This window comes from Poecilia latipinna, unplaced genomic scaffold, assembly GCF_001443285.1.
Source record: "Poecilia latipinna isolate Pla-1442-1.1 unplaced genomic scaffold, P_latipinna-1.0 Scaffold1303, whole genome shotgun sequence".
NCBI lineage: Eukaryota > Metazoa > Chordata > Actinopteri > Cyprinodontiformes > Poeciliidae > Poecilia > Poecilia latipinna.
In genome coordinates, this window is record NW_015113919.1 from 1 (window position 1) to 24,463 (window position 24,463).

The 24,463-nt window shown below is 41.3% G+C and overlaps 1 protein-coding gene across 1 annotated transcript in view; it reads right to left on the bottom strand.

Annotated features, from left to right (window-relative positions):
• Positions 1-845: 845 nt before the first annotated feature.
• LOC106961462 (bone morphogenetic protein 6-like) overlaps positions 846-24,463 on the bottom strand; it is a 52,631-nt gene continuing 29,013 nt past the window's right edge. Inside the window, exons 2-6 of the mRNA XM_015055212.1 lie at positions 18,738-18,930; positions 15,399-15,547; positions 15,010-15,207; positions 2,795-2,871; positions 846-1,096 (exon numbers count right to left, since the gene is read on the bottom strand). Coding sequence (XP_014910698.1) covers positions 962-1,096; positions 2,795-2,871; positions 15,010-15,207; positions 15,399-15,547; positions 18,738-18,930 — 752 coding nt within the window. The 3' untranslated portion in view covers positions 846-961. The remainder of the gene's footprint in view (positions 1,097-2,794; positions 2,872-15,009; positions 15,208-15,398; positions 15,548-18,737; positions 18,931-24,463) is intronic.

Consider the following 24,463-nt stretch of genomic DNA (forward strand, 5'->3'; position numbering starts at 1 on the left):
TAATTTTAATATCAGACAAAGACACCTGATTGGATCTACAAGCCATTTGGCAAATGATGATTTAATTTGCTAAACGATGTGAAAGACCGTAAGCTTTAATACACATGGGTTGTGTTGCAAGATGTATCATAGCAGAAAGTCAACATTGGTGTAGTTGACAGAAAGGATGGTTTCAGAAGGGCCTAGTCAAAGACTGAAAGCCTGTGGTATGACCTGAAACCAGCTGTTTATACTTGAAAACCCTCCAATATGGCTGCATAAAAAACTGCAGAATGGGCCAAAAGCCAAGCTAATAGCCAGGTAGTACAAAAGCTTGATGGTGTTTGCACTATCAAGACCCAACCAGTCAGTAAGTCATGAAGCAATTACTTTCTCACATTGGGTCAGGTGGGTTTGGAGAACCTTTTCACCTAATAATAAATGATTATTTTTTTCCTTTCGTGTGATATTATAATGTATGTCTGAGGATCTGAAGCATTGACGTGTGATTAAAAAAAAAAAAATCTGTAAATGACAAATACTTTTCCACTGGACTGTGAATTTTGATAAATTTCAAACTTCATGTTTAGAACAAGTTTTCTCTTTGCCATTTTCGATTTTCAAAATGCCTTCAGAACTAAAATCTGGAAATTGACATGCATTTGAATTCAGTGCACTATTCAACTCAGGCACAGATGCCGTTTCTCTGTAAAGTTGAAACATAGAGGGGGAAGCATCATGCTGCGGGGAATGTTTTTCTTAAAGCGCTCAGAGTTTCAAGAATCTTAAAAAAAAAATTAACTTGAAACGCTTTCGATCACAGAAGTTGTGTGTGTTAGAATGGTCCAGTCAAAGTCCAGACCTAAATCCAGTTGCAAATCTGAGACCAGATTTAAACATATCAGTCACTTGTTTTCAATTTTACTGACAACATGACAACAAATCATGGATTTCATCTGAAATACACAGATGTACATATGCATCAAGCAGAGTGAGGCAGTCCTACCAGCGTTTGCACGATGGCGTGGTTGGTGGCATTCATGTGTCCATTCAGGGGGAAGGAACATTCTCCATCACAGTAGTTGGCGGCGTAGCCCTCGGGGGCAATGATCCAGTCCTGAAGAGACACATATGAACTTAATTTGCATGTGGCACGTCTGTCTCTACCAGCTCTGAGCAGCGATTTCATAAAGAATCCTTAAAGATTGTTTTAAAGCTATTTGATCGGAAGGAAGCCTCAAAAAAACGCAAAAGTAAAAGTTTCTGCAGTCTTCTAGAAGTTTACAACGTCTCCGAGGACAAATTCCTGTCGGCATCTACCGTATTACTCGAGGAAGCAATATTTCTCCCCTTTCTTCCTTCCTGTCTGCGCTTCACTGTTTCCGCCTGATGAGTTATCAGCATGTTTTAACCTCATTCCGACTTGTTTTCATGTTTTCAGCTTTCCACCTCGTCGTTTCTCTTCTTGCGTCTCCCTCTTTTCCCTTCTGGCTTATGGCGATGTGAATCTTTTTTTTTTTTTTTTAAACAAGACTGAGATTAACCAAGCATATGTTAAGTTGCTGATATAATGTGCAAGAGTGCGCATTCAGGTGAGTAATTGCTTGTGTTATTCCTCTAGATGTCAGTGGTGTGTCAACAGCTATCGGCATGTTTGAAAAAGCACACACACACACACACACACACACACACACACACTTGGGGGCTGACATTTGGGTCTGCTCCCACTCAGCTGTGTATATCTGACTCTCCTGCTAGTTTAATCTGCCTTGTTAGCAGCGGTTTATCACATTGTGAGAGTGTGAGAGCATTTTAAACACTGCAGTGTTTAAAATGCCTCCCACACCAGCAGCAGCAGCAGCAGCAACTTATTTCCGTCTTTGTGACTTAAGATGCCTTATCTGTGGTAGTTGTACAAAATGTAATAAGTCAAGACTTATCAGAAGCTTTTTCAATGTCCTACATTTTCTCACATTCAGTTGCACTTGATTGTTTGTTGTCTTGAAATGAATGAATTTATTGAAAAATCCTAAAAAAAAAAAAAAAATGTTTTAGCTTCTTTGGAAAGAATGAAATCAATTAACTGGACCAAGTTTATTAAACAATGTGACCACACAGCTTCAGAAAAAAGGACAATTCACACAGTTTTAGCTTCAGTATTATGAGTATATTAAATATTTCTTCTTTGTTTTGCTATTTTGTCACACATGACACAATGATAACTCGACGAAAGGAGTATGACCCAACGTGGAGAAGTAGTTCCCTTCTAAACCTACTAACTGGTTCAGACACCACCAATTTACATAAATTCATGAAAAATAACATTTTGACAAAAAGTTGTACAAGTATTAAATGTTGCTTCATATTCAACACACATAATTCAGTGGTAGTTTATGACACTAACATTTGGCATTGCCATTTTATTCCCTGACAAAAATAAATTCTGATATAAGTAAAGAAATAATTGACAGGAAACTGTTAGAAATTATTTATTTTATACCTCTAACAAAACAAAATAGAAATGAATAAATAAGATACTACCTTACTACTAATTTTATCATATCCAATTTTATCATTATAGCCAAAAGAGATTTTTGTCTGTCGTTTTCATTGTTACAGAGAAACTGTAAAATATGTTTAAAAGTGATTACGTCAGATTTTTTTAAATTTACTTGCTGAGTTTAAACATGAAATTCTTCCCAATAAAGCATTCTGTCTTTGAACTTAATTAACAGCATGACTCAAGACTGACTCATTAAAAACAAATGAACTCAACAACGGGACTTCATTAAAAATGCTTAAAAAGTAAAAGTACCTGCCAGCCCAGCTCTCTGAAGCTAACATACAGCTCGTGTCTTTTGCACGCCGTCTTCTGATTGCTGCTGTTGTAATCTGGAATAGAAGAACAGAAATCACTAGGAAACGTCCTTAAGATCAAACGTAACTTCAGTCAAACACAAAACATGTTTTTATCATCTCTTCTTTCCTCCTTTCCTCAACATATCAGTGCACGAAGACAGCAAAACAGCAAAAACTCCTCCCTCGGCGAATGATGACGTAAAACACAATTAAGTGGAGTGAAAACAAACATTACACTCCCGGCCTGAGAGCAGAAGAAAAACACAACTGGACTCGTGTAATGCTCTGGGTGGAGGAGCCTGTGTGGGCGTGGACCAGAGCTCAGGCATCAGTGCTCATTACGTGCGTTTCTGCGCCGTACGTGCTTCACATTCGTCCGCTGGATGAGGCATTTGAATGCGTGCCTAATTGAATTTTCCGGTGTCGGCCGATATTTGGCAAAACGCGCAAGCGGCGAGATGGTGACAACTGCGTCTATGGACTCTCCTGCCATGCAGTTTGTCGTTAACCGTCTCTGTTCCATTCTGCAGGCGGCGCGCGGGGCAGGTACAGGTTTTTTTTTCTTTTTTCTTTTTTTCGGTTTTTGGAGTTGAAGAGGTCATTGCTGGCAGCGGGAGCCGAGCTGAAGTCAAGATAGTGACACAGACTTTCCAATGAAGGTTTCAAGGGCTGCCTCTCTGGCTTTTCTGTCTTCTTTCCTGTTGATTTGATTGCTGGGTTTATGATTTCATCATGAAGCTCTAAAGGGAGGAAAGTGAGCAACAACAAAAAAAAAGAGGCCTTCTGTGATGATGGTTAGGGCTCTTATTCTCATCCAGGATAGAGATGTTGCAGTTTATTATTTAACTTCAATTTCATCCTAAAGGGTTTGGCTTATTATATTACATTAATTACAACTGGTTATTTAGCTACTTAGTTACTTAATTATAGTTTTTATTTAACCTTTATTTCAGAAAATCTCATTGAGATTAAAGATCGTCTTTGCAAGGGAATCCTGGACAAGACTAGCAGCAGCACACAGAAGATTCACACACACAAAAATACATAAAAACAACATTGCAAAGTAAATTAAAAGATTCATCAGTTAAAACATTTACAAATAGACAATCCCTTCTCAAAATCAGTAAGAAGAGCCTTAAAAGCATTTAGAGACAGAAGTCCTTTTAGACTCCTGTATTTCTGCAACTGGTTCCAAGAAGATGGAGCAGAAAACCGAAAACATTTATGTCCACGTTCAGTTCGTACTTTAGTAAAATAATGATAATTATGCTATTATTTGTAAAATGGTCCAGCTACTCGAGCATCCATAGCCTATACCCACTTGACTTTGTCAAATGGAGACTGTTTGAAAGCAGTCGCTGTTCGAGTTGCAAGGTAGACCGTAGACCATAGATACTCCATCATAGGGCAATACAGAAGCTCACCTGTTTAAGAAAACCAATTAACCTAACAGTCATGTTTCTGAGAAAACGGGAGTACCCAGAGAGAAGCCATGCATGCACAGAGAGAACATGTAACTTCCATGCAGAAAGTCTATAGGCCAGGATTTGAACCCAAGTCCTTCATGCTACTAAATATGCAACAGTGCAACCTTATTGAAACTGTTTATTATATATATATATATATATATATATATATATATATATATATATATATATATATATATATAAAAAAAATAAAAAATCTTCTATTGCTATCAGTTTCATGACATTGAATACAGCTGATTAAATGTTCCAATAACACGTTTTATCATTCTTATTAGATTTGACAACACTTGAATGCAAGAGTACGGGTCATCTTGTGTAAGAAAAGAATTGTGTGCAAGAAAAGTTTGATTTTTTTTTTCTTTTTTTGTAAATTAGAACAAAATATATAAGCTCTCCATGTAAGGAGGTGGTCTTTTTTTTTCTTTTTTTCTTTTCTTTTTATCCTCCAAAGTTTTCCCCTGAGTGTGTCTGTCAGAAGAGGCATGACTCAGAGGCCAGTCTGAGATTTGTCACTCAGTCACAGCCACCCAGTCACTCAGCTCACCAACTTGCCAGCCTTGTTTGTTCAGCTGGAGTTGCAAGGAGAAGCGCACACACACACACACGCACACGCATACACATAAGTTCACACGCACAGGCAGACAGTGTAAACAAACACGCTTCAGTTATGGAAGGGTCATTGATTTTGGTTCTTTACATCTCAGTGTCCATCATTCATGAGCAGTGGCATTTGGAAAACAAACAGTAACACACACACTCACACGTCTACATGAACCAAAGTTTATGTGTTTGATGTCAATGGACAAGGCTACTCAGCCACTCACTGATTCACCAGAGCTGGTTGCGTTCAGATTTCATCATCAGTTAGATGTCACTTCTCACAGTTCTGCCCAGACCCAAGAGTTTTAGCTCGTCTTATGAAGTTGGATTTATGATCGTTCATCTGAGATGAATAAAGACCCTGCATGTTGCTCGTACGGTGTCATCCAGATGAGGTTTTTCCTTCCTTTCCCTTTTTTTTTTTACGGTGCATTCATACCAGCCCCGTTTAGTTCGCTTTAAATCAAACTCTAGCTAGAAAGTCCAGTTCATTAAGGGAGCCATAAATGCGCAATCAAACTCTGACGCAAACCGAAAAAGAAAATTCTGGTTCGGTTGAAGTGAACTCTGGCGCGGCTCAAACGCATAGAGACTGCTCCGACGGCAGGGAGCGGACGATAGCGCAGGGCATTCTGGGTAAACGCAACCAAAACAAACGCCTGTGTCTAACTGTCTAGCTTTCGACTTTTTACCAAAGACAAAAAAAAAAAATCCTACACACAACTAAAATCTGACGCTGCTCCATTTTACTTTATGCTTTGTTGCGCTCAATGTCTTCTTCAAAGGTTTTTGCATCGTTTCCTTCAGTGGCTCTTGGTGCAGCGCCACCACAGGAGAGGGGAGGAACAGGTTTTTTTATTAACAAGTTTGGGTTATTTGAAACAGTGCAGTGTGAAAGCGAAATGTAACAAAAGTTGTCATTTTTATCCCCAATCGAAACGAGTCTACTGGACTATCAGGTGTGAAAACATCCTTTAAACTTCAGCAAAATCTGGGTGTCCTTTGTGTGGTTGAGTCCACTCTATAGGAGGCAGGAAGCCGAAGGTGAGACAGCGTGAGGCAGGGAGTGCTGCGGTGGGGTCAAAGGGCCGGCTGTAAGCGTCGGATACAGTCAGGTGTTTCCCCAGTTTATGGTTCCTTCCTTTCCGATAGGAAGGGCCGTTCACTGGCTGTCGGCTGATGTGGAAACGGGGAGTTTACTGTAGATGTGTGGGTCCGTGCTGTCAGTCATGTTCCTGCATGCGTGGCTAAATGTTCATCGGCAATAAAACCTTGGGTCAACTGTTGGTCCTGCCTCCCTGCGGACCGAGTGACCCTTTCGGCATCCTCGGCAGCAGAGAGTACATGGATTTAACAGCTTTACTGCAGGAAAACATCCACGCACCAAGCCACAGGCTGGTCCTGGATCCGAAACGTGACTGTTTTTCCTATAAATTTTCAAGCGAAAAGTCCACTCTGGCTGTGTATTGTTAGGAACAGTTCTGCTGCGCAGCCTGTTTATACACAGGAAACATCCAAGGACAGAGGAAAACTCGGAAAAGGGACAGGACCGACTGGCTGAGAAACTTGGCTGACCTGATTAGAGCTTGAGGTGGCATTTGTAGAGAATGAAATAACACATGGCGGTAGCGACATACCCCCGCTCGGTTCTGAGATATTATGGAAAAAGTTGATTTACAGATGCAGGGCCTTGAGAAAGTACTCATCTCTTCTAAATGTCTGCCCATTTGTCTTTTCACGTTGCATTCACAAACGTCTACGGATTACAAAGTGCCGCGTTATTGTGGATCGCGAGCGATGTGTAAAAATCTGAATAGTGTGGCGTGTATTTTTATCTAGCCTCCTTTACTCTAACATCAAGTTAAATTACCGTCAGAAGTCACCTAATTAATAAATTCACTTGTGCGTAATTTATTCTCAGAATAAATCCAGCCTTAAGGGTTCAGTGGAGAAATGTAGTGAGCAAACAATCATGAAGAACAGAGGACACATTAAAACATTAATGGGGAAAAAAAGCTAGGGAGAAAACCTTGGTGACTCTGGGGGAGCTGCAGAGATCCATCCACAGGTCAGTTGGGAAAATCTGTAGATATGAAAACTAATCGAATCAAGAAATCCGAGTTTGACATAAAAGTGATAAGTTTGTTAAAATATTGAAAGATCTTCACAAACCAGGTCACCAAAAGTAAATCATCTATTCTGATGATGAACATTATTTTGAAGGGCAATTTTGACTTTGAGACTCCATAACACAATTCATTTATGTTTTTGGTTGTGTGATTTTTATCTCCGTTTTAATTCATGTTTTTGGTCATTTATTTATTTTGGATATTTAAAATATAGTATCTTCTACTTCCATTGATGAGTGTCTTTTTTTTTTTTACAAAATTAAAGTTTTTTGATTTTTCAAAGGGTAAACTTGCATCATTATGCTATTATTATTATTATTATTATTATTATTATTATACTCAAAAATTGTCTCAAAACACCAAGAATTTCCAGCAAAATTTGTTACCATTACAGGCCTAACCATAAGTGAAGGTAATACAGTCATAATGTGAGAACGGGAATCTGATTAGTTGAGACTAATGTAGCAAAAATGTTTATACAATTGCAATTATAAATTACAGTACAATGTAGAATCATCCATGCAGGCTTTAACAATTAAATATCTGTGCACGTCCGCTGGCTTCTGCGTGTAACACACAATATGTGGCGCGTTAAAATCTTGTAAAAATATTCACTACTTTAAGGTGCATACAGCCATGTCATACACACACTTTCACACAGACCCCCTACTACTCCTTCATCCAGGTCTGCTTTATGATGCGTGACATTCAGCTTCGGGTAAAATCACAGCCGAGGGTGGAGGGTGGATGAAGCCGCTCGGCTGCCTGCACACTCATCAGGCTTTAGACGGTACTTAATAAGAAGAAACACAAGGCTGCTGCAGCAGCGACGAACATGACAAGGTTTGGAAATATAGTGTAATGACCTAAATCGATGTTTCGTCTCAGTATTATTACCGAAAACAAAACAGACATGACGGGCTTTACGTGAAATGGAAATGTTTCCCTCTCATCAGTGAATCGGTACAAACTCCAAAGAAAAATATTTGTTTTTATGAAAAAAAAAAATAAAAGCAGCATAGGATGACGATCTTTAACTTATATTTCTTTGATCATAAAAAGAGAGTTTACGATTTTACAAACACCACCAGTGGTGATTGTACTTCAGAGTAAGCAGCCTACTCATTTTTTTTCTTCTATTTTCTTACACATCCACACATTTTTCCTTGCACCTCCTGGCCCTTCAAAGTCATCAGCATTTACAGTCTGTGGGGCTCTTTAAGAGGAATAAAGCTGATATTTACTGTGGGCTTTCATTGAGGGTAAAAGCCCAGATTTGTGGTGCCCATAAACCACATCGCCCCTTCCTGCTTGTAAAAATTTAATGCCACACAGCTACTGCTGAGCTCTGGCTCCCAGGAGGCCTCCATTCATTTCTTTTTCCTTTCCTCGTCAGAGGAGAGATGGTACAGAAGAAGAAGAGAAAAGGATAGACTACCTATTTTATGGTAAATTATATCAACGTTGGCCATTCATGAATTCACTATACGCTTACAAAAAAAGATCAGTTCCAAAAAAGTTCATTTGTCATCATTTTATTTTCATCTTCTGGACATCAGTCATATCCAATAGTATGTATGTTGGTGTGTTTAAGTTGCCTCCATGAACTGAAAATCTGCTTTCAAAAATCCTAATTATAGTTGTTGGAAATGAATGACGGCTTAAACAAGACAGAAATTCACTAAAATCAGAAATCAAACTTGACCAGTAAAAAAGTGGTCAGTATAAAGTGATCAGTATGAAGTGATTGATTTACGTGAGGAGATCTAAATATGGTGAAAAACGTGTCACAGTTAATAAAATACACTAAAGCAAGCCTTATGTTCATCAAGATTCTTAAAATTAAATTTGAAAGGCGGTTCAATTTTCAGCATCTAAATAAATTGAAATGAACTGGCCGACCCATAAACAACCATAGCGGTCGCCCAGTGTTTGGTAAGAAAGTCAAGCATTTGCAAATATTACTAAGAGACGACTTAAAAAACTAAACATAAACCATAGTTTCTTGTTCTTCCTGATTTAGAGTCAGGCTAAATATTTGAACTTCCTCTTAAAAAAAAAGGATTTCCTTCAATAAAAAGGTAAAGTGAATACAAACTTTGGCATATTGGAGCAGCTTGCCTACCTGTGTTTGACTCTACGTACAAACATCCTGCTAGACCACATGACTCCAGGACTCCGTACTAAAAACCCAATTTTCATTGAATCCATTGAGGAGGGGCAGCGGTTCCCACCCTGCGTGTTGAATGGCAGAGGAAACAGAAAGTTTCCTCAAAGCGGGACTCTTGATAAAACTGTAAACTGATATTAACCTGCCTCCACAAGGCCTGCCATTCATAACCCTCTCTTCCCCCATACGCTTTCACCGTGCCGCCTTCGGACCGGAAAAAAGCTGTAAATTATATTTATCGCAAGCAGTTCCCGAAAATAGAAGATTCACGGGGTGCCGTTTCAGACGGTGTAGCCGCAAGTGTTGGCTTTAGTGGCATAAAAGGTTAGTTCAGCCAGAGAAGGACGCCGCACTTTAGAAAGTGGGTCAGAAAAATGCCCAGTTCAAGAAAGCCCAAAGTTCCCCGCTCTTCAGCTGACATGACTTCCTACAGACATTCGGTCTGAGTGAGACCCGCAGCAGCCATGGAGATATGAAAGCAGGACAGTCACTGCCATCTTTTTTCTTTTTTTACCCCTCCCAGTCCCTTCAACCTTTTTACTGACGTTTATCTTTCTTCCTGTCTTTCATCACAGAGGTTATTAAACCCTGCGATGGAGCTCCGCCATGTCTAATTACTCCAACGGTAAACAAAAAGAGCTCGGGTGGGGACGGAGCGGGGAGAAGGCGGAGGAGGGAGAGGAGAGGAGTGACAGATGAAAAAACACAGCTGGCTGAGCGCCGTGTTATTATAATTCTTTAAGCGATACTGTTAGCTTGGTCAGTCTTTTAGCTGCGCAGCTAATGACTAGCTACACCTAATTACAGGCCGCCAGGGCTGTGCCTGCCGGGACGCGGTATTCCTTCCCCGGATGGTTGTTAACCTCCCCCGCAGCCAGGAGTCAAGGGCCCAACCCGACTCCCATTACCTCCCCGGCCCTGTGCACCCACTAAATGCCAAATTAGTTTTAAAGGTGTTGTATTGTTCTGCTGGCGCAGTACGCGAGAGCTTTCGGTCAAAAAAAAAAAAAAAAAAAAATAATATATATTCAGGAGGATGTTTTCAAAGAGAGAATGAGCAATCAAATTTGTCCATGTAATCACGTATCGTGTGCGTTTTCAGGCAAAAAGGGAGCAAAAAAAATGATTTATTACACTTTTGATCACGGCAATATTTCAAAACTAATGTTGCAGAAATTTATTTGGCTAATTCAATCCTTTTCAGTCATCTGGAAGATATTTGATCTCACGTGTTGTTTTACGTCCAACACATTAAAACTATGAACATGGGAAAAGAGAGGTCAAAAACCTCAGAAGCATTTCGGTTTAGGTAATCAAGCTTTCTGATGAACCGCCTGTTTTGGTAGTCTAAAGGGACCGAGTGAAGTTTTAGATTTTCTAATAAAACAAAAGGTCAAATTAAGAAGTAAGGGGGAAAAAAGCCCAAAAAACAAATCTAAGAAGTGTAACAAGCAGTTCTGTTCAGCCCCTCTGAGTCCACACCCAGGAAGCACCCATTTCTGCAATCATTAATGCAAATCTTTTGGGTCTTTTTTATTTTTTTTTGTCTTTTTTTGCCAATTCTGCAAAACAGCTGAAGCTCAGTCGAACTGGAGGTAGAACATCTGCAAACGTCAATGTTCAAGTCTTACAAATTCTCAATTGCATTTAGTTTAGGTCTTCTAACGCGTGAATAAGTTTCGCTCTAAACCATTTCATCATACCTCTCGCTTTAAGTTTAGGGTCCACGTAGCCGGAAGACCTCCACATCATCTTTGAAGTCTTTTGCCGTCTTTTTACCTATAAGTGTCACTCTGCACAAGCAAGACATTATAATAACTCCTGTGAGTTTAGATGCCCAACAATCACAAAGTATAATCCAGCTTAACTGGTTTTAGCTCCTTATGTTGCCATCAACCTGCTGTTTAAAGCATTTCCACAGCATGATGCAACCTCCACTGTGTTTTATGCTAGGGATAGTGATAAACAAGATGGTGTGAGGTGTTTGTTTTTCTGCCACACTTCGTGTTTTTGCATGCGAGTCGAAAGTTATATTTAAATCTCCTCTGACCAGAGTTCACAAGTGGGATTACAATCTTTAGCCAGCTTTGGTTGCAGTGGATTTCATTTAGCGGCATCAACATAAAGGGGGGAAATGCACAGTGCAGTTTTGAATTTAATAAAAAAAGACTATATGGAGCAATGAGACACTGCATTTGCAAGAAGGTAATTAAGTAAAACGAGATGCAGAATAAAGCTCTCGCAGATATTTTAATCACACGGGTCAAGAATTTGCGCTTTAGGTAGAAGAGGATGTTGCTTTTAGAAAACACGGCATGCTGAAGTTCTCAAAGGCATCTGAACGGACGCCTCTGTGGACGCTAGCAGTTAAAAACAAACAAGATGTTTCCTCCTGGCCTTAGAAATGGACTGACTTCTAGGTGAAATATTCCCTTTCGCTGTGTCCTGAACTGACACGCTGCAGCGCCGGTGCCAAACATGCAGTTGTTTCCCCCGTCCAATTCAAACTTCTCCTCATCTCAGGAGTGAGTGATGCGGTATTGAAACCATATGCCAGCCAGAATTCCTCATGGATCCTCCCATCCCGTCCAATCCCAGAACTCCTCTTTTCTAGCCTCGGACGCATGGCTGTCACAGGGGAGGCGGCGGAGAGAGGGTGGGGAAGGGGGGTGCGCTCCCAACTTCCTGTGCAGGATCTAAATATTTACACTCCCAGTCGTGCCGAGTGGCGAGTGCAGCGAGGTCTTGATGTTTTGGGTTATGTAAAGTGCATTTAACCGATTGTCGTCACTGGAGAATTTCTTTGAACAGATTTGCTTTTCTCAGATATTCCTCATCCTCCTGATGCAAGAACAGGGACGCAAAAGCAGACTGTAGCTTTCCGTTTGCTTATGAAGGCTGAAATGAGTTTCTCTTGAAGTCACTCTGACATGAAAGCGAAGATGACAGCCTGGCAGAGGAGGACATGAAGTTGCGTAACAAACCACGAGTTCAAAGCGGTGCCACCTTAAGACTCCGCCGTCCCTGCTCAGTGAGAAACCTGCAAGCTGAAGCTTCCACCTTGTTGTTTTCTGCATTAGCTCGGCCTTTGGAGGAAGCCACCAAAGACGCTCTGAACAAACAGAAAACGGAGCCAGACAAACTATTCGCGGAGAGCAACAGTGAAGCACAAAGCCAACCTGTCCCACAAATACATCTGTTTACCGTGCAGATGTTAGAGTCATTAAACAGAGCCGGCGAAGCGGAGCGGAGGTAAATTGCTTCCCAGGTAGCCGGCCAGAAGGTTCTATTTGCAGCGCCCCAGTCAGAGCTGGGTTTTGGCACCAGGCGGCAGAAAAGCGAGTCAGCTTTTTGGGTATGGGCGCTTAACCGTTTACAGTCTCATCATTAGCTTCAGTTCTCAGCTCTGTGGACGACGTCAAACAGTTTCAGCTCCTACGAGAAGCACAAGTGTGCTTTGCTGATCACTTGTAGTTACAAGCTCAAACAGGTGTACTTATTTTAGTCTGTCTTTGAAACGAAAGTTTTCTCATGGCTTATAACCTAACCCTAATTTAAAGCCACATTGGGCAGTTTTTACATTACCTTTTTTTTTTACAGTAAATCATGCTCATGTACATGCTGCTAAATGTGCTAATGGTGGAGAAATAACTTGATGTTTCAAGAAAACTGTTTATCTGCCATCATCTGTTGCCATGCCAACTAGCTTGAGCATTCATGGCAGGCTCTGCAATCAAAAATAAGTTGTAGCGTATAGCAGAGAGCAAGGTGGAGGTAGTAACCAGAAAGCATGATTGACAGCGCTCAATGAGAGCCAGTCCTCCTGGCTCTCATTGGTTGCTTCTGACTGAATGGTGCATTTCTGTAGTTAGCACTGGGAGCACTGGTAGAGGGCAAAGGAGCTACTTCTTTTTTTTTTGAAAGATTATCTGCTTCATATTATCTTGTCATAACATAGTGACAGTTTTAACAAATATGCAAAAACCATACATGTATTTCTAAGTTATAAACTGCAGGTCTAAACCTCTTTATGACTTTATCCCTGACCTGTCTGCTGTCAGTCCACCACAGATGGCCTATCAAAGGTAACAGACTAAAATGCAAAGAGCTTTTAAACTGAAAGGGCGAGAACGTTTTGTAAGGTACCATCTATGATAGCGCTATATGTGTAGAAATCTGCTTACTTTCTATTTAAATTATAATTGTTGATTTCCATCAGATATGATTTCACCAAAGGTTTTAAGGTATTTCATGAAAAATCAAAAATTAAAAGAATTAGCATGATTTTTCCGATCGTCAATATTCCACATCTAAGTTATATGTTGAACTAGTCTGTGAGTTCTTTTTCCGACTAGCTTAAGAAATTAGCATCTATTTTTTGCATCAAATAAGAATAAAATAGCATGTTTCCAGTGGGAAATTACATATTTGCTTAGTGGAGCTGAGGGGACACTCTGCCGGGGCGACAGCTCCCTCTCTTCTGCTGCTCCGATCCAACGGTTTGCTTCGCCGTGGTTTGCGAGTCGCGTTAAGACTCATCAGTCAAATTAGGCAGCAATCAAGCCGATATTAACGGCGCCCATCGAGCGCCAGCGCCACTCGCACAGTAAGCCCTCGCAGTGGCAGCTTAGCTTTAAGCGGGATCGAGTTGGGGCCACAATTACTCAGCAGGTGAAAGGTGGGCGGGTTTGATTTCATTTGAAACGCTCGCAAAGCTAATAAGATGAGGATTATCCTTCCTCATTACATCACCCGGTAAGCTGCTCGAGGAGCGAACTGCAGCAGAGTTTAAAGATGAGGTCACCTGTCAATACAAACCACTGAATATTTAGCAGCTCTGTTCAGAATGAATGCTCCCTTTATAGTAGACCGAGGTCAAAGTGCCCTGCAAGAGGATGCATGGAGATTTTTTTTTTTTTTTTACATTTTTGTCACATCACAACCACAAACTCTTGTAGGGATTTAGAGAATCTTTTTTTTTTTCCATCTCTACTGAATTTCATGTGACTTTAGTGTTTGTCCTGATGCTGAAATGGCTGCATGAGATGATTGTTTGTATTTTCTTTTGCTATGTTGACCAGAGAGCTGCGAGCCGAACTTCCCTTTTTCAGAATAAATAAAGTTGCTTGATTTGATTTGATTTCTTTCTTGTGTATCCAGCTAGACTAGCATTTGGTTGCTCCAGGTTGTATTTAAAGGTATCAGACTGAACGAGGCCACACTTTTCTGGTTTTTATTTTTTATTTTTAAAAAAAAAACTACATCTTTTCCGTATCCACCATAATTAAGTGCAACTTTGTGTTTTTCTACACCTAAAAGGCCAGTAGAATGTGGATGTTAAATGGCTGTTTTACAAGGCACCGGGTACTAGAGCCAAAAAACGCTTCTCTTCCCATCGAGCGCAAACGATTGTAATAAACATGCAACTTTTCTGACACTTAATTCCGAGTCCAAACCCTCCCAGCAACAGAAATCACCTTCATAAATCACGAAGGAGGCTGAATATTCAATCTCCTTCTATCCTTAAGGGGAAGCTGCAGGGAAAATAAATCCCGCACATCATCCCTGAGCTACAGTTTCTGTCTAACAGTGGCTGATTACAAAGAGATCCTGTGCAGGTCGAGTCCAATTTATCAAGTGCTTCTAAAGGAAATACCTTAACCAGACAAACAGTGTGCAGGCTGGACATAATTCATGCATCTATGGAGGCAACGTTGAGGTTAGTTTTGCATCCATCTGCATTCACCGGCCAGTCTGAGGTCGGTTAAGGTTTTAGCACACCGACCTGTTTGGCCCGACCCTCTGGACGCCTCTTGCGGTTGTGTGGAGCGGTTGCGATTCTGGTGCCGCCGTTTCCCTCCTGCGGAGCGGGCAGAGCGGATGTGGACCTCGCTGACCTTAAAGAAGGCCACCATGAAAGGCTGCTTCTCCAGCGCGCCGTCTCGTCCCACGAGGCCCGCGTCTTTACAGCTGATGGTCTGCCCTGCTTGGGAAAACAGGCAACTCTTAGATAAGCGTCACAAGTTCATTTTTACTGTTTTATGATCCGTTTTCGTTTCGTGTTGTCAAAAGGAAGTGAGTTATTTAAACTGATGGATATTCACTGGAATCTATTGACCGATCTAGAACAAAACGTCGATCTGAAACCGGGCTGAGAGTCGCAGAGTTTCTCACCGCTACTGGTCTCCACGCTGACCTGCAGGCCCAGGTTATGCACCGGACTCATCACCCACAGGTTGCTGGTCGCCGTGATGTCAAACTCCAGCCATCCTTCCTCAGCGGCCCAAAGCCTCCTGGACTCCAGCAGGAACAGATCCGCCTCTCTAAGGCAAACAAAACAGCCAGAACTTCTAAAAAAACAGGCGTCACACACACAGGTGCAGTTAAGTTGAGTTGGAGTAAAACTGTCTTACTCAGTTTATTATTGGCCAAGGAGTTTTTATAAGTTTCTGTATGTTTTTAAGGCTAAATCTCCCTTTAAAGAGTTTTTTTTTTTTAAAGACATCATGTATAATGTCTTGAGATCATGTATCATGACTCTTCAAATTTAAAGTTTAGCTCCATCAATCAAAAACTAAAATTGTCATATTTGAGTTTTTGAAAAACATTTTTTTCACATGGAAAGCAAAAAAGAACCTAAATATTGGACACCAAAAAAAATAAAAATAAAAAAATATTCCAAATGAATTGATATTAGCTGAAAAAATCCCAGATAATTCTGGCGTAGGCCAGATTCTGTCCGCCACTCTCTGCGATTCATGTATGCTAAAATCATTCACAATATTTTTTCTGTGCGAAGGAGTCGAGCGGACTGTGTCGAACGCGGGAAAGAAGTATCACTCGTTAATGAGAAGCGAGACGTAAGAAAAAGGCAGAGCGTGGATAATAAGAGGGCCTCGTCCTCCCGCCGTCCCATTAGAGACAGTAATAACACAGCCGAGGGCCCGTGGGACCGTCCTCCCAGAGACGACATCAAAGCTCCGCAGTCATCCAGGTGTTCGCAGAATGCCCCTGCAGTCATGACTCTGCAGCCCCGCTTTATTGGTCTGTAATGAGAGCGTTTCTGACAGCTTCGGCATGAAACCCCCTCCGCACGCAGCTGGGCCAGGACGCTGCGGCTTTGCACGCCGTCATGTGACAAAAAAAGATCTCCACCTGAGATCCAGTGAAACTTTTTATTACTGACTTCTTATACAAACTGGAACCTGTAATTAACTGAAGATTTATTTTTTATTTTTTCGGATTTGGGGTGAGTGATTGAACATATCGGAATATTTTGTGGTTGCATTGTGATAACGACAGCGACAATAACAACTATTTATTGCTTATTTTTTTAGGTAATTGTGTGGTTGAGATCATATCCCCACAAACACACAACTGCTGATCTTGAAAACCATTTGCGTTTGTTATGCTTCTTTAGGACGGCAGTCGCATAAAGATGATCTGTATCGCTAAACTGCACACAGTAACTACTGCATTTAATCATACTTATTGCCATTTTCATTGTAGAGAAAATAGTAAATCTTACAATCCCAAAAATACAGACAGTTTTGGGGGGATTTAAAGTTGCATTTAATTGGAATTTATCACAGCCATAAATCGGAATTGTTTTCATGATAAGATATTCCTCATGAGAAATTATATACAATACAATAAATGTCCATCCCTAGTTTGAAACCGCTTCTTTAAACAGATCTTGTTGGTTGCTTTGCTTATATTTATATGCAAAATAGAAGAATTTTCTGGTCCTTTACTAAAATGGCATATTTGCAAAACTAATAAACCAAAATGTGAGTGGGGTTTCTTGAAATATCAGTATTAATTGCATTTTTAAGACATTACATAATTATTTTCAAAGATAACCATAAGTTAAGTGCTCTATGATTGGTAATAAAATAAAATAGTTTAAAAAAATGCTGATTAGCGGTCAGCGGTTGGGAGTAGTCTGCCTTCTCTCATGTCAGCTCTGTCACATTTTTGGCATTGTAATCTCTCACATTCCTGGCCTGCTGCTCAAGAAGCCAATCGAATGAAAAGAACAAAGGGCGTCAAGCTAATTAAACACTCTATCATTACAGCTCAGAGCCAAAACAGGAGTCAGGGCCACGGGAAAAGTTAATAGGCTTCCTGCAGATTTGGCGATTGCAAAGTTACAGTTTAACGTGTAAAATTAGGAGAGGGGGAAAAAAGGTCTTTAAAGCTAAAGATCTTTTACTTTTAATTCACTTAGGCCCCTACTTGGTAACCCAACAACATCTTAAGAGAAAAAATGAATTCAAGAATGTGAAATTTAAGTAGTTGTCTGCTCAATTACCATGTTTTAACAATGAGTGGTAAGATCTAATTCTCCTTATGCAGATGTATGGGCCTTGCAGATTGAACACATTTAGCAGATATTGAGCGCTAAAGCCGCCCAGGTCAAGATGAATAACTACACCAATTCTCCATTGCCTAAGGGCCTGCTGAAGCGAAGCGACTGAGAATAACTTGAAGTATATCAGAAACTCTCTTTACGTTGTTTGTCATGGAGCAGACTTCCTGAAACACCAAACCAATTCAGAGACGCTGTTTATCTGCCCTGCAGAGGTAAGGTAAATGTTTGACGTGTATCAGCTGTGGTTATTTAGAAGATGGGACTCTTTTAAAGCTGAAGTTATTTCTGCAAGAAGGGGGAGAAGGGGTTTGCTCAGCTTTGCATTATAAACAAGGGATGAAGCGATGGACACCACACAGGAAAGCAGAACGCTGTTTCTAAGTTGCAGGAGTTTCACAGTAAAAATTCTGTTTCAGTAGCAAACTCCCATCTATCCTTTTTTTTTTGTAAAAACAAACTGCATCCCCTCTGGAAAATGTATCTATGGGTTTACAGTCTCTGCTGTTTTTCTGTGAACATCAAAGAGGATTGTTGGAGGACATTAGTGAGCAGCAGCATCACGAAGACCAAGGAACACGGCAGACATGCGAGGGATGATGTTGTTGAGAAGCTCAAAGAAGGGTTAGGCTACAAAACAACTTCCCAAGCTTCGAACATCTCACACAGCTCTGTTAAATCCATCATCCAAAAGCTGCAAACCCACCAACATGTGGCCATCAATCTACACTTTCGGATCGGACAACAAGAGAACCAGAGAAGCAGCCAAACGCCCCATTATAACCGTGGAGGAGCTCAGGTGTTATGGTCTGTTGACAGTACAGCTATTAGCACTCCGCAAATCTGGCCTTTATGGAAAAAAAGGGAAGCTATAGCTGAAACAAAACCACCAGTCTAATTTGACGTTTATACACTCCTTGTAGGAGACGCAGCAAAAACTATGCAGCGGTATTAAAAAGCTCAAGGGACGCTACGACTTCTGCAAGGCGCTGAGAGTTTGTAAAAACATGTCTTTATTTCATGTAGGGCAGCTAACTAGTTTAACCATGAAATTCTGGAAGTTTCAGTAACCCTGACATGGGGAGATATGCATCACTTTTGAAAGAGCCAAGAGTAAAAGGCCTCTCGTGTGTGGCTCGTACCTGTCAGGGTGCTCCTTGACCACCTGGTAGACTTTGAGCATGAAGGTGTCGTTGCGAAACGCTTGGCTCACGCACTCCTTGTAAAGGCGGAACTCGGCTGCCGTGATGGCCTCGCCCTCTGGGATCTGCGACAGGTTGAACTTAAACTCCTTGTGGTGACGCCGCTGCGGAGAGAGCTCCCGGTCATACTCCACTGCAGGAACAGGAAACAGAAATACAGGGGGGGAAAAGTCAACAAAACTGTAGTATACAACTAATACTCATCACTTTTTTTTTGTAGCTTCACTCACAGTCCAGACATACGAGTCTACAAATAAAGACCAAAGTATATATTTACAAACAGGGATTTCCGTTTAAATATACAGCAGAGACTGATGAGCGGATATCCTTTTCGCAGACGCTGCTCTGAGGTCGACCACGGAAGTCTTTCATGCATGTAAAACATGTGATTTATACATGAACTCTAATAGGTTTTGAGGCTTCCACCGCCCCAAAAATAAATCCCCGTTATCATCAGTTCGAAGAGATTTTTTTTTCTTCTTTTCTCTCTCAGCACCGGCGAACTCGGAGACATCTTACGACCACTTCTGACAATGTGTAGAGGACAAAACCTCTCCCTGCTGTGCTTCTAATAGCAATATAGGCTATAATGATACCGTGCGCCAAGAGGAGTAGGTTCTTTTCACAGTTGGATGCCTTAATCCCACTTGAGAGACTGGACGGTTTACATAGGAAGGAAGAAATCAGAGTAAAAAAAAAAAAAAAAAAAAAAAAAAAAAAACCCGGGCCTGCTGCATGCATTTCTTGTTTACAGAAGGAGCTGGAAAAAGGTAAAAACCTTCACAAAGTTATTCCCTCAGAACCTAAAACCCACATTAGCAGGCTTCTGACTGAGGAGCTTCTCATACGTCTCCTCCTGCCAGAGACACCAACACGCTATCATCATCTCTAATCCAGCTTCCAATCAACGCAGAGACATTCAGTAATCTGCGGTCTCACCACAACCGACTTCAACTGCAGACTCACTCAGAACCGTTCCACCAACTCAGCTTTTCACCCAATAAAACTGGTTTCGAGTGGTTTCCGGATCTCACCCAGGGTCGCTGCTTTTGCGCGACACGGTTCAGCCACCTTTTCTCGGCGAGGCTGCGCGAAGAAATTGCACCACTCCGAAGCCTGGCGGGCTTGGTTTTTGTGCGACCGAGAGACTAAAAACAGTGGGAAACTACTCGCTCGGTCCTGCGTGAAACCAACATCATCTGTTTACCAGGAGCCGTAAAGAATCCTAATTAGATATAGCTGAAGTTCATTTCTTCAATGGAGGTTTCTGCGGCAGATTCTGTTGGCCAGACTGAGCAAACTACCACAGCTGCAAGCAATACTTAGGCAACATTAAAGCGCCTCGCGAAAGAATTCACAACGACGGAGCCTTTTTACATTTTCGCAAAGCGTGAACGTTGACGTATTTTTCCTCGGGATTTCATGCATGCGCAGATCCAAAGCAGCACATGGGGACGCGTGATTTTATTGACACATTTTATTAATAATGATCTTAAAAGTATCACATGCAGTCACTTTGATATCCCTCAATAAACCCAGTTGGACGTGAAACATACATGTAGCTATATCTCAGTTATGGCCCAAACATGCAGCCAAAACTTCAGTGGAATACTAAAAATAATACATTTTCAAACACCCTTTGCATCTTCACATCTCAAAGGATTATAATAATAATAATAATAATAATAGACTAGAGTTTAGATCAGTGCATTTCATGTCTTAGAATAAATCAATCAGAGTGAAAATCTAAAACAAACAGAGAATATGTGGTAATATTTAAAAATTTATGTTTAGAGATCCTTTGAAAAGAAAAGGGGGCAAAAATTACTAAATGCACAAAAGTTTGCCTCGGGGTTTGGGGAGTAAATATCCCAAAAATACATGAAATTGAAACACATTTGTGAAATATTTTAAAGCTAATTTTCCAGAGTCATGTGCTACGTCACGTGTGAAACTCGAGGCCTGTGGGTCAATCCGGGCCTTCCATAATGATTTCTGTGACACCGCGGCGCTGTTGTGTTGGCTAATCACACAAAGTTATACTACTTGTGGTTATGATGTTATTAAATATGAAAAAAGTTCTGATATGCAAGCAGCTAACAGTTGCTGGCCACCGTGGACATGGACAGACATCTGACCTGATCACAGTTTCACAGCACATCACGCCTTGGATAAGTTTACAGCTGAAACCTCAGTTTAATTTGCACTTCAGCCAAACGCTTTAAAGGTTTCTGGTCACTTTATGATGTGGAGACCCACCCTGTGTGAGCCGGTGACATGTTCTGGGAACAGAGCGTGTCACACAAGATAAAACTGGGCAAATGTGAGAACACTGGAACCAGTCAGGCTTTCACAGAAGTGCCAGCCCCGCCTTGGACCCACACCCAGGAAGGTCAACGCTCCCCGCCTCCCCCACCGTCCCCCTCCTCTCCCCAGGCACTTCCAGCTCTCGTGAACCCAAGCGAGGAGCCGAAGACGCGTCAGTCAAAAACGCTCATGCATAATGCAACCCTGCGTTGCTAAAAAACTCGGTCAAAACAAATTTTCATCACCGAAGCATCTCGGTTTACGGCTGCCTCTCCGTCTCTCTGCGGCGCAGGAAACCACCAGTTGCGAATGAGATGTTATTCGCATCAGCGTCACTGAGACTTCTATCAGATGTGACAGTGATCGTTTCATCATCTTCCTCCAAAAGCTGCCCACACACACACACGCACACAGCAGCGACTGTGTGTGATAACAGCTCGGCTCTTGTGTTGACGGGTAGATCGATCCACTAAGCCTGTGTGTGGAGGCCTCAATCAGAGGTCAGGCCACGCAGAATGACTTTACAAGACTCGCTGTGCACCTCTGGGCTCGAACACAAACACACTGAAATTTTATACTACGCCATTTAACATTCTAGTGATTTTCTGGCTAAAAAACTTTTGATAAGCTAGATGGGGTTGTGAGAGGAGGTTTTTTTTTTTTTTTTTTTCCCCCCCCATTCAAGCCTATGTGATCACTGTTAACTGGAAAAATAAAGAAAAAACCCCTGATGTAAACGTAAAAAAAAATAAAATAAATATTAGCAAGAGCTGATTTAATGAGTTCACAAAGAAAAAGTGCTGTGGTGCCACCACTGTTAGTCAGCTGGCTGAAAGAAGGAGACTACGTCTCTTCAAGCACAAATTTGACAGTCGAGATTAGGAAACTAAAAGAGGATCCCCTTTCACTCTTAGTAAGTTAACATCTTTTAAACCCGGAGCTAACAAACTACAAGACAGTCATACATCATTTATAAGATATGACATATATAAGAAATTTCACTTTGTATTTTAACGTCTAAAAATTGGGCTTCTGTCTCTTTAAAAACTCCTTTTTCTGAACCTCCGCCTTCAGGAAGTCATCACAACATGGCTCCTCTATTAGCCCTTTAGCAACGTTTTTATCAGCGTTGCACTGAGGAGCAACTCCCATAATGAGCTGAATAGCTGCGAAATTAAAGGATTTCCTAAACATGCATGAAAGAATCAAAGCACCATATTATAACATGATGTAAAGCTCAAAAAAGTCGATTTCACATATTACTGCCCCTTTAAGCAGAAAGATTAAAGGGAAATGAAATATTTTTAAAAAATCTCTACATCTGTCATTAACATAAAGTCTGTCTATAATTGTTTCTCTCATTTTGATATTTTTCCCATAATGTCACACAAGGAACCAGTGCGTTTGAGATGTTGTCTTAAAACACAGACAATGACATCACACTTTAGGACTTCCCAAATTATTTAAAGGAATTGTAATTTTACCGTCAGAAGACGTTTGAGTTTGTAGAAAGTGGTAGAAAAATGCTTAAGTTACTGTTTTATCATTATAATTATTATTATTTATCCAGTACAGTGCAAGTTAACATCAGGTTTCAACTGGATTTGGGAAAGTCCTCTGTAGAAAGTGTGTGAAAAAACGACAAGCAAGAGGGAGACTGAATACCGCACTACAACACGCCGAACGATTAAGAACCAATCAGGGAAAAGCAAATGTTTGGACTTCAGTAACAAATAAATGAAACATGATTTCCCTCACAAAGACAAACAGAAGCCAAGCACAAGGAAACTGAGTCTTTATGATCCTCTAATGAAGATGCTCTGAGAGTTGCTTCGAATTTCCTGAACAATTCAGCAAATTTTCTGGTAGCTGCAGAGAAATAGCTCCGAGAGCCTCTCTGCAAAGGGGAAAACACTTTTCCCCTGGATGAAAAACGCGTCCGCAGATTTCATTAGGCTTTAATGAAATTCACAGGACGCGTTCCTTTAACGATTATTTTCCACCAAACCCAAACGAAGCCTCCAGGCAACTCGAGCTCACTAAACAACTCAGCGGGGCCCCACTCATCAATCAATCAATCATTTTTGTACATTTCGGAAAGGGGAGTCGTTCTCGGCGGCCGCACAATTAAAACTATGAAATACAGACGCAGGCCGAGTCTCCCGTCTCACATTATGGTGGGTTTTTATCACTGCAGCCCTGTGTGAAGCAGCCTGGGAGCCGCAGCCTTCCTGGATAAGTAGCATTCCAGCTGCTTCTCCGCCTTCTCAGCTTGAATTTCGATTAAAATCCACCGAGGGTTCGCATTTAAAATCAAAAGGAAGTCTTCACACGGTGCGCGCGGGGAGCGTAACCTCTGCGCTAATCCACCGTGACGTGAGCTTTGAGACAGAAACACACAAAAGGGAGAAGGGGATGTAGGTTTTTAGGATGAACCAGGGAGGAGGTCGCCGGAATAAACCGAACAGAGAAATTGTCCCCGTTTGTAAAAACACGAATTACAGAGTTCAGCGACTCACTTAAATATTTTTGCCTTTCACTTTCATTGCCGTGAAGGCACAAAGTGCCAGTCAGACCAACCATGAAACCTGACAGCATCAGGGGAATTTTATGATTCACCCGGGCATGGTGGGTGATATCATCGGCTACGAGAAGCAGCGCGACCTACAGGAAGGAAAAACAAGCCAAAAGGAAAATGAGTAAGGAAAGGAAAGCGGACCGAGACGATGGCTGTCTGATAAGAACGACAGAAAAAGGGACAAAACGCATAAAGTTCTGGGGAACGAAAGTGCTGCAGACTGAGTCATGGGACAGACGGGGGGGGGGGGTTGGAAGGGACAAACCGGGAGGAAGGAGAGGAAAGATTCGGCCTGGGCTGCGGCAGAAAAGAGGAGCGCAGGAGATAGCTGCTGACAGGAAGAGAGTGAGTTGGAGGATTTGCAGAGTCCCCTGGACATTTTGACAGTAGCTGTTCTCTCGTTTCCACCTGCGCAACATCTGGCTCTGCTGTCTGCTTCTGCTGCTGTAGGCATCACGGCTACCCCCCTCCCCCCCAACCCACACACCCACACACACACAGAGAAAGGGTGAGTCTGATTAAACTTTGCTCTCATGTTTCCATATGGCTCCTTTTAACAACCTAAATTTTGATTTATTATTTGAAAATATTAGTGGTTTAAAAGGTCATTATAAGACATAATGCACAGATTTCTTTAAATAACAAATCCCACTGAGAAATCAGCAGAGAATGAGTGATTTTTTTTTTTTTTTTTTTTTTTTTTTTTTTTTTAAAAAACCCCCAAAAGGTTTTTCCAAAAAAAAAAAAAAAAAAACAACAAAACACCACGGGCCCCAGCCCC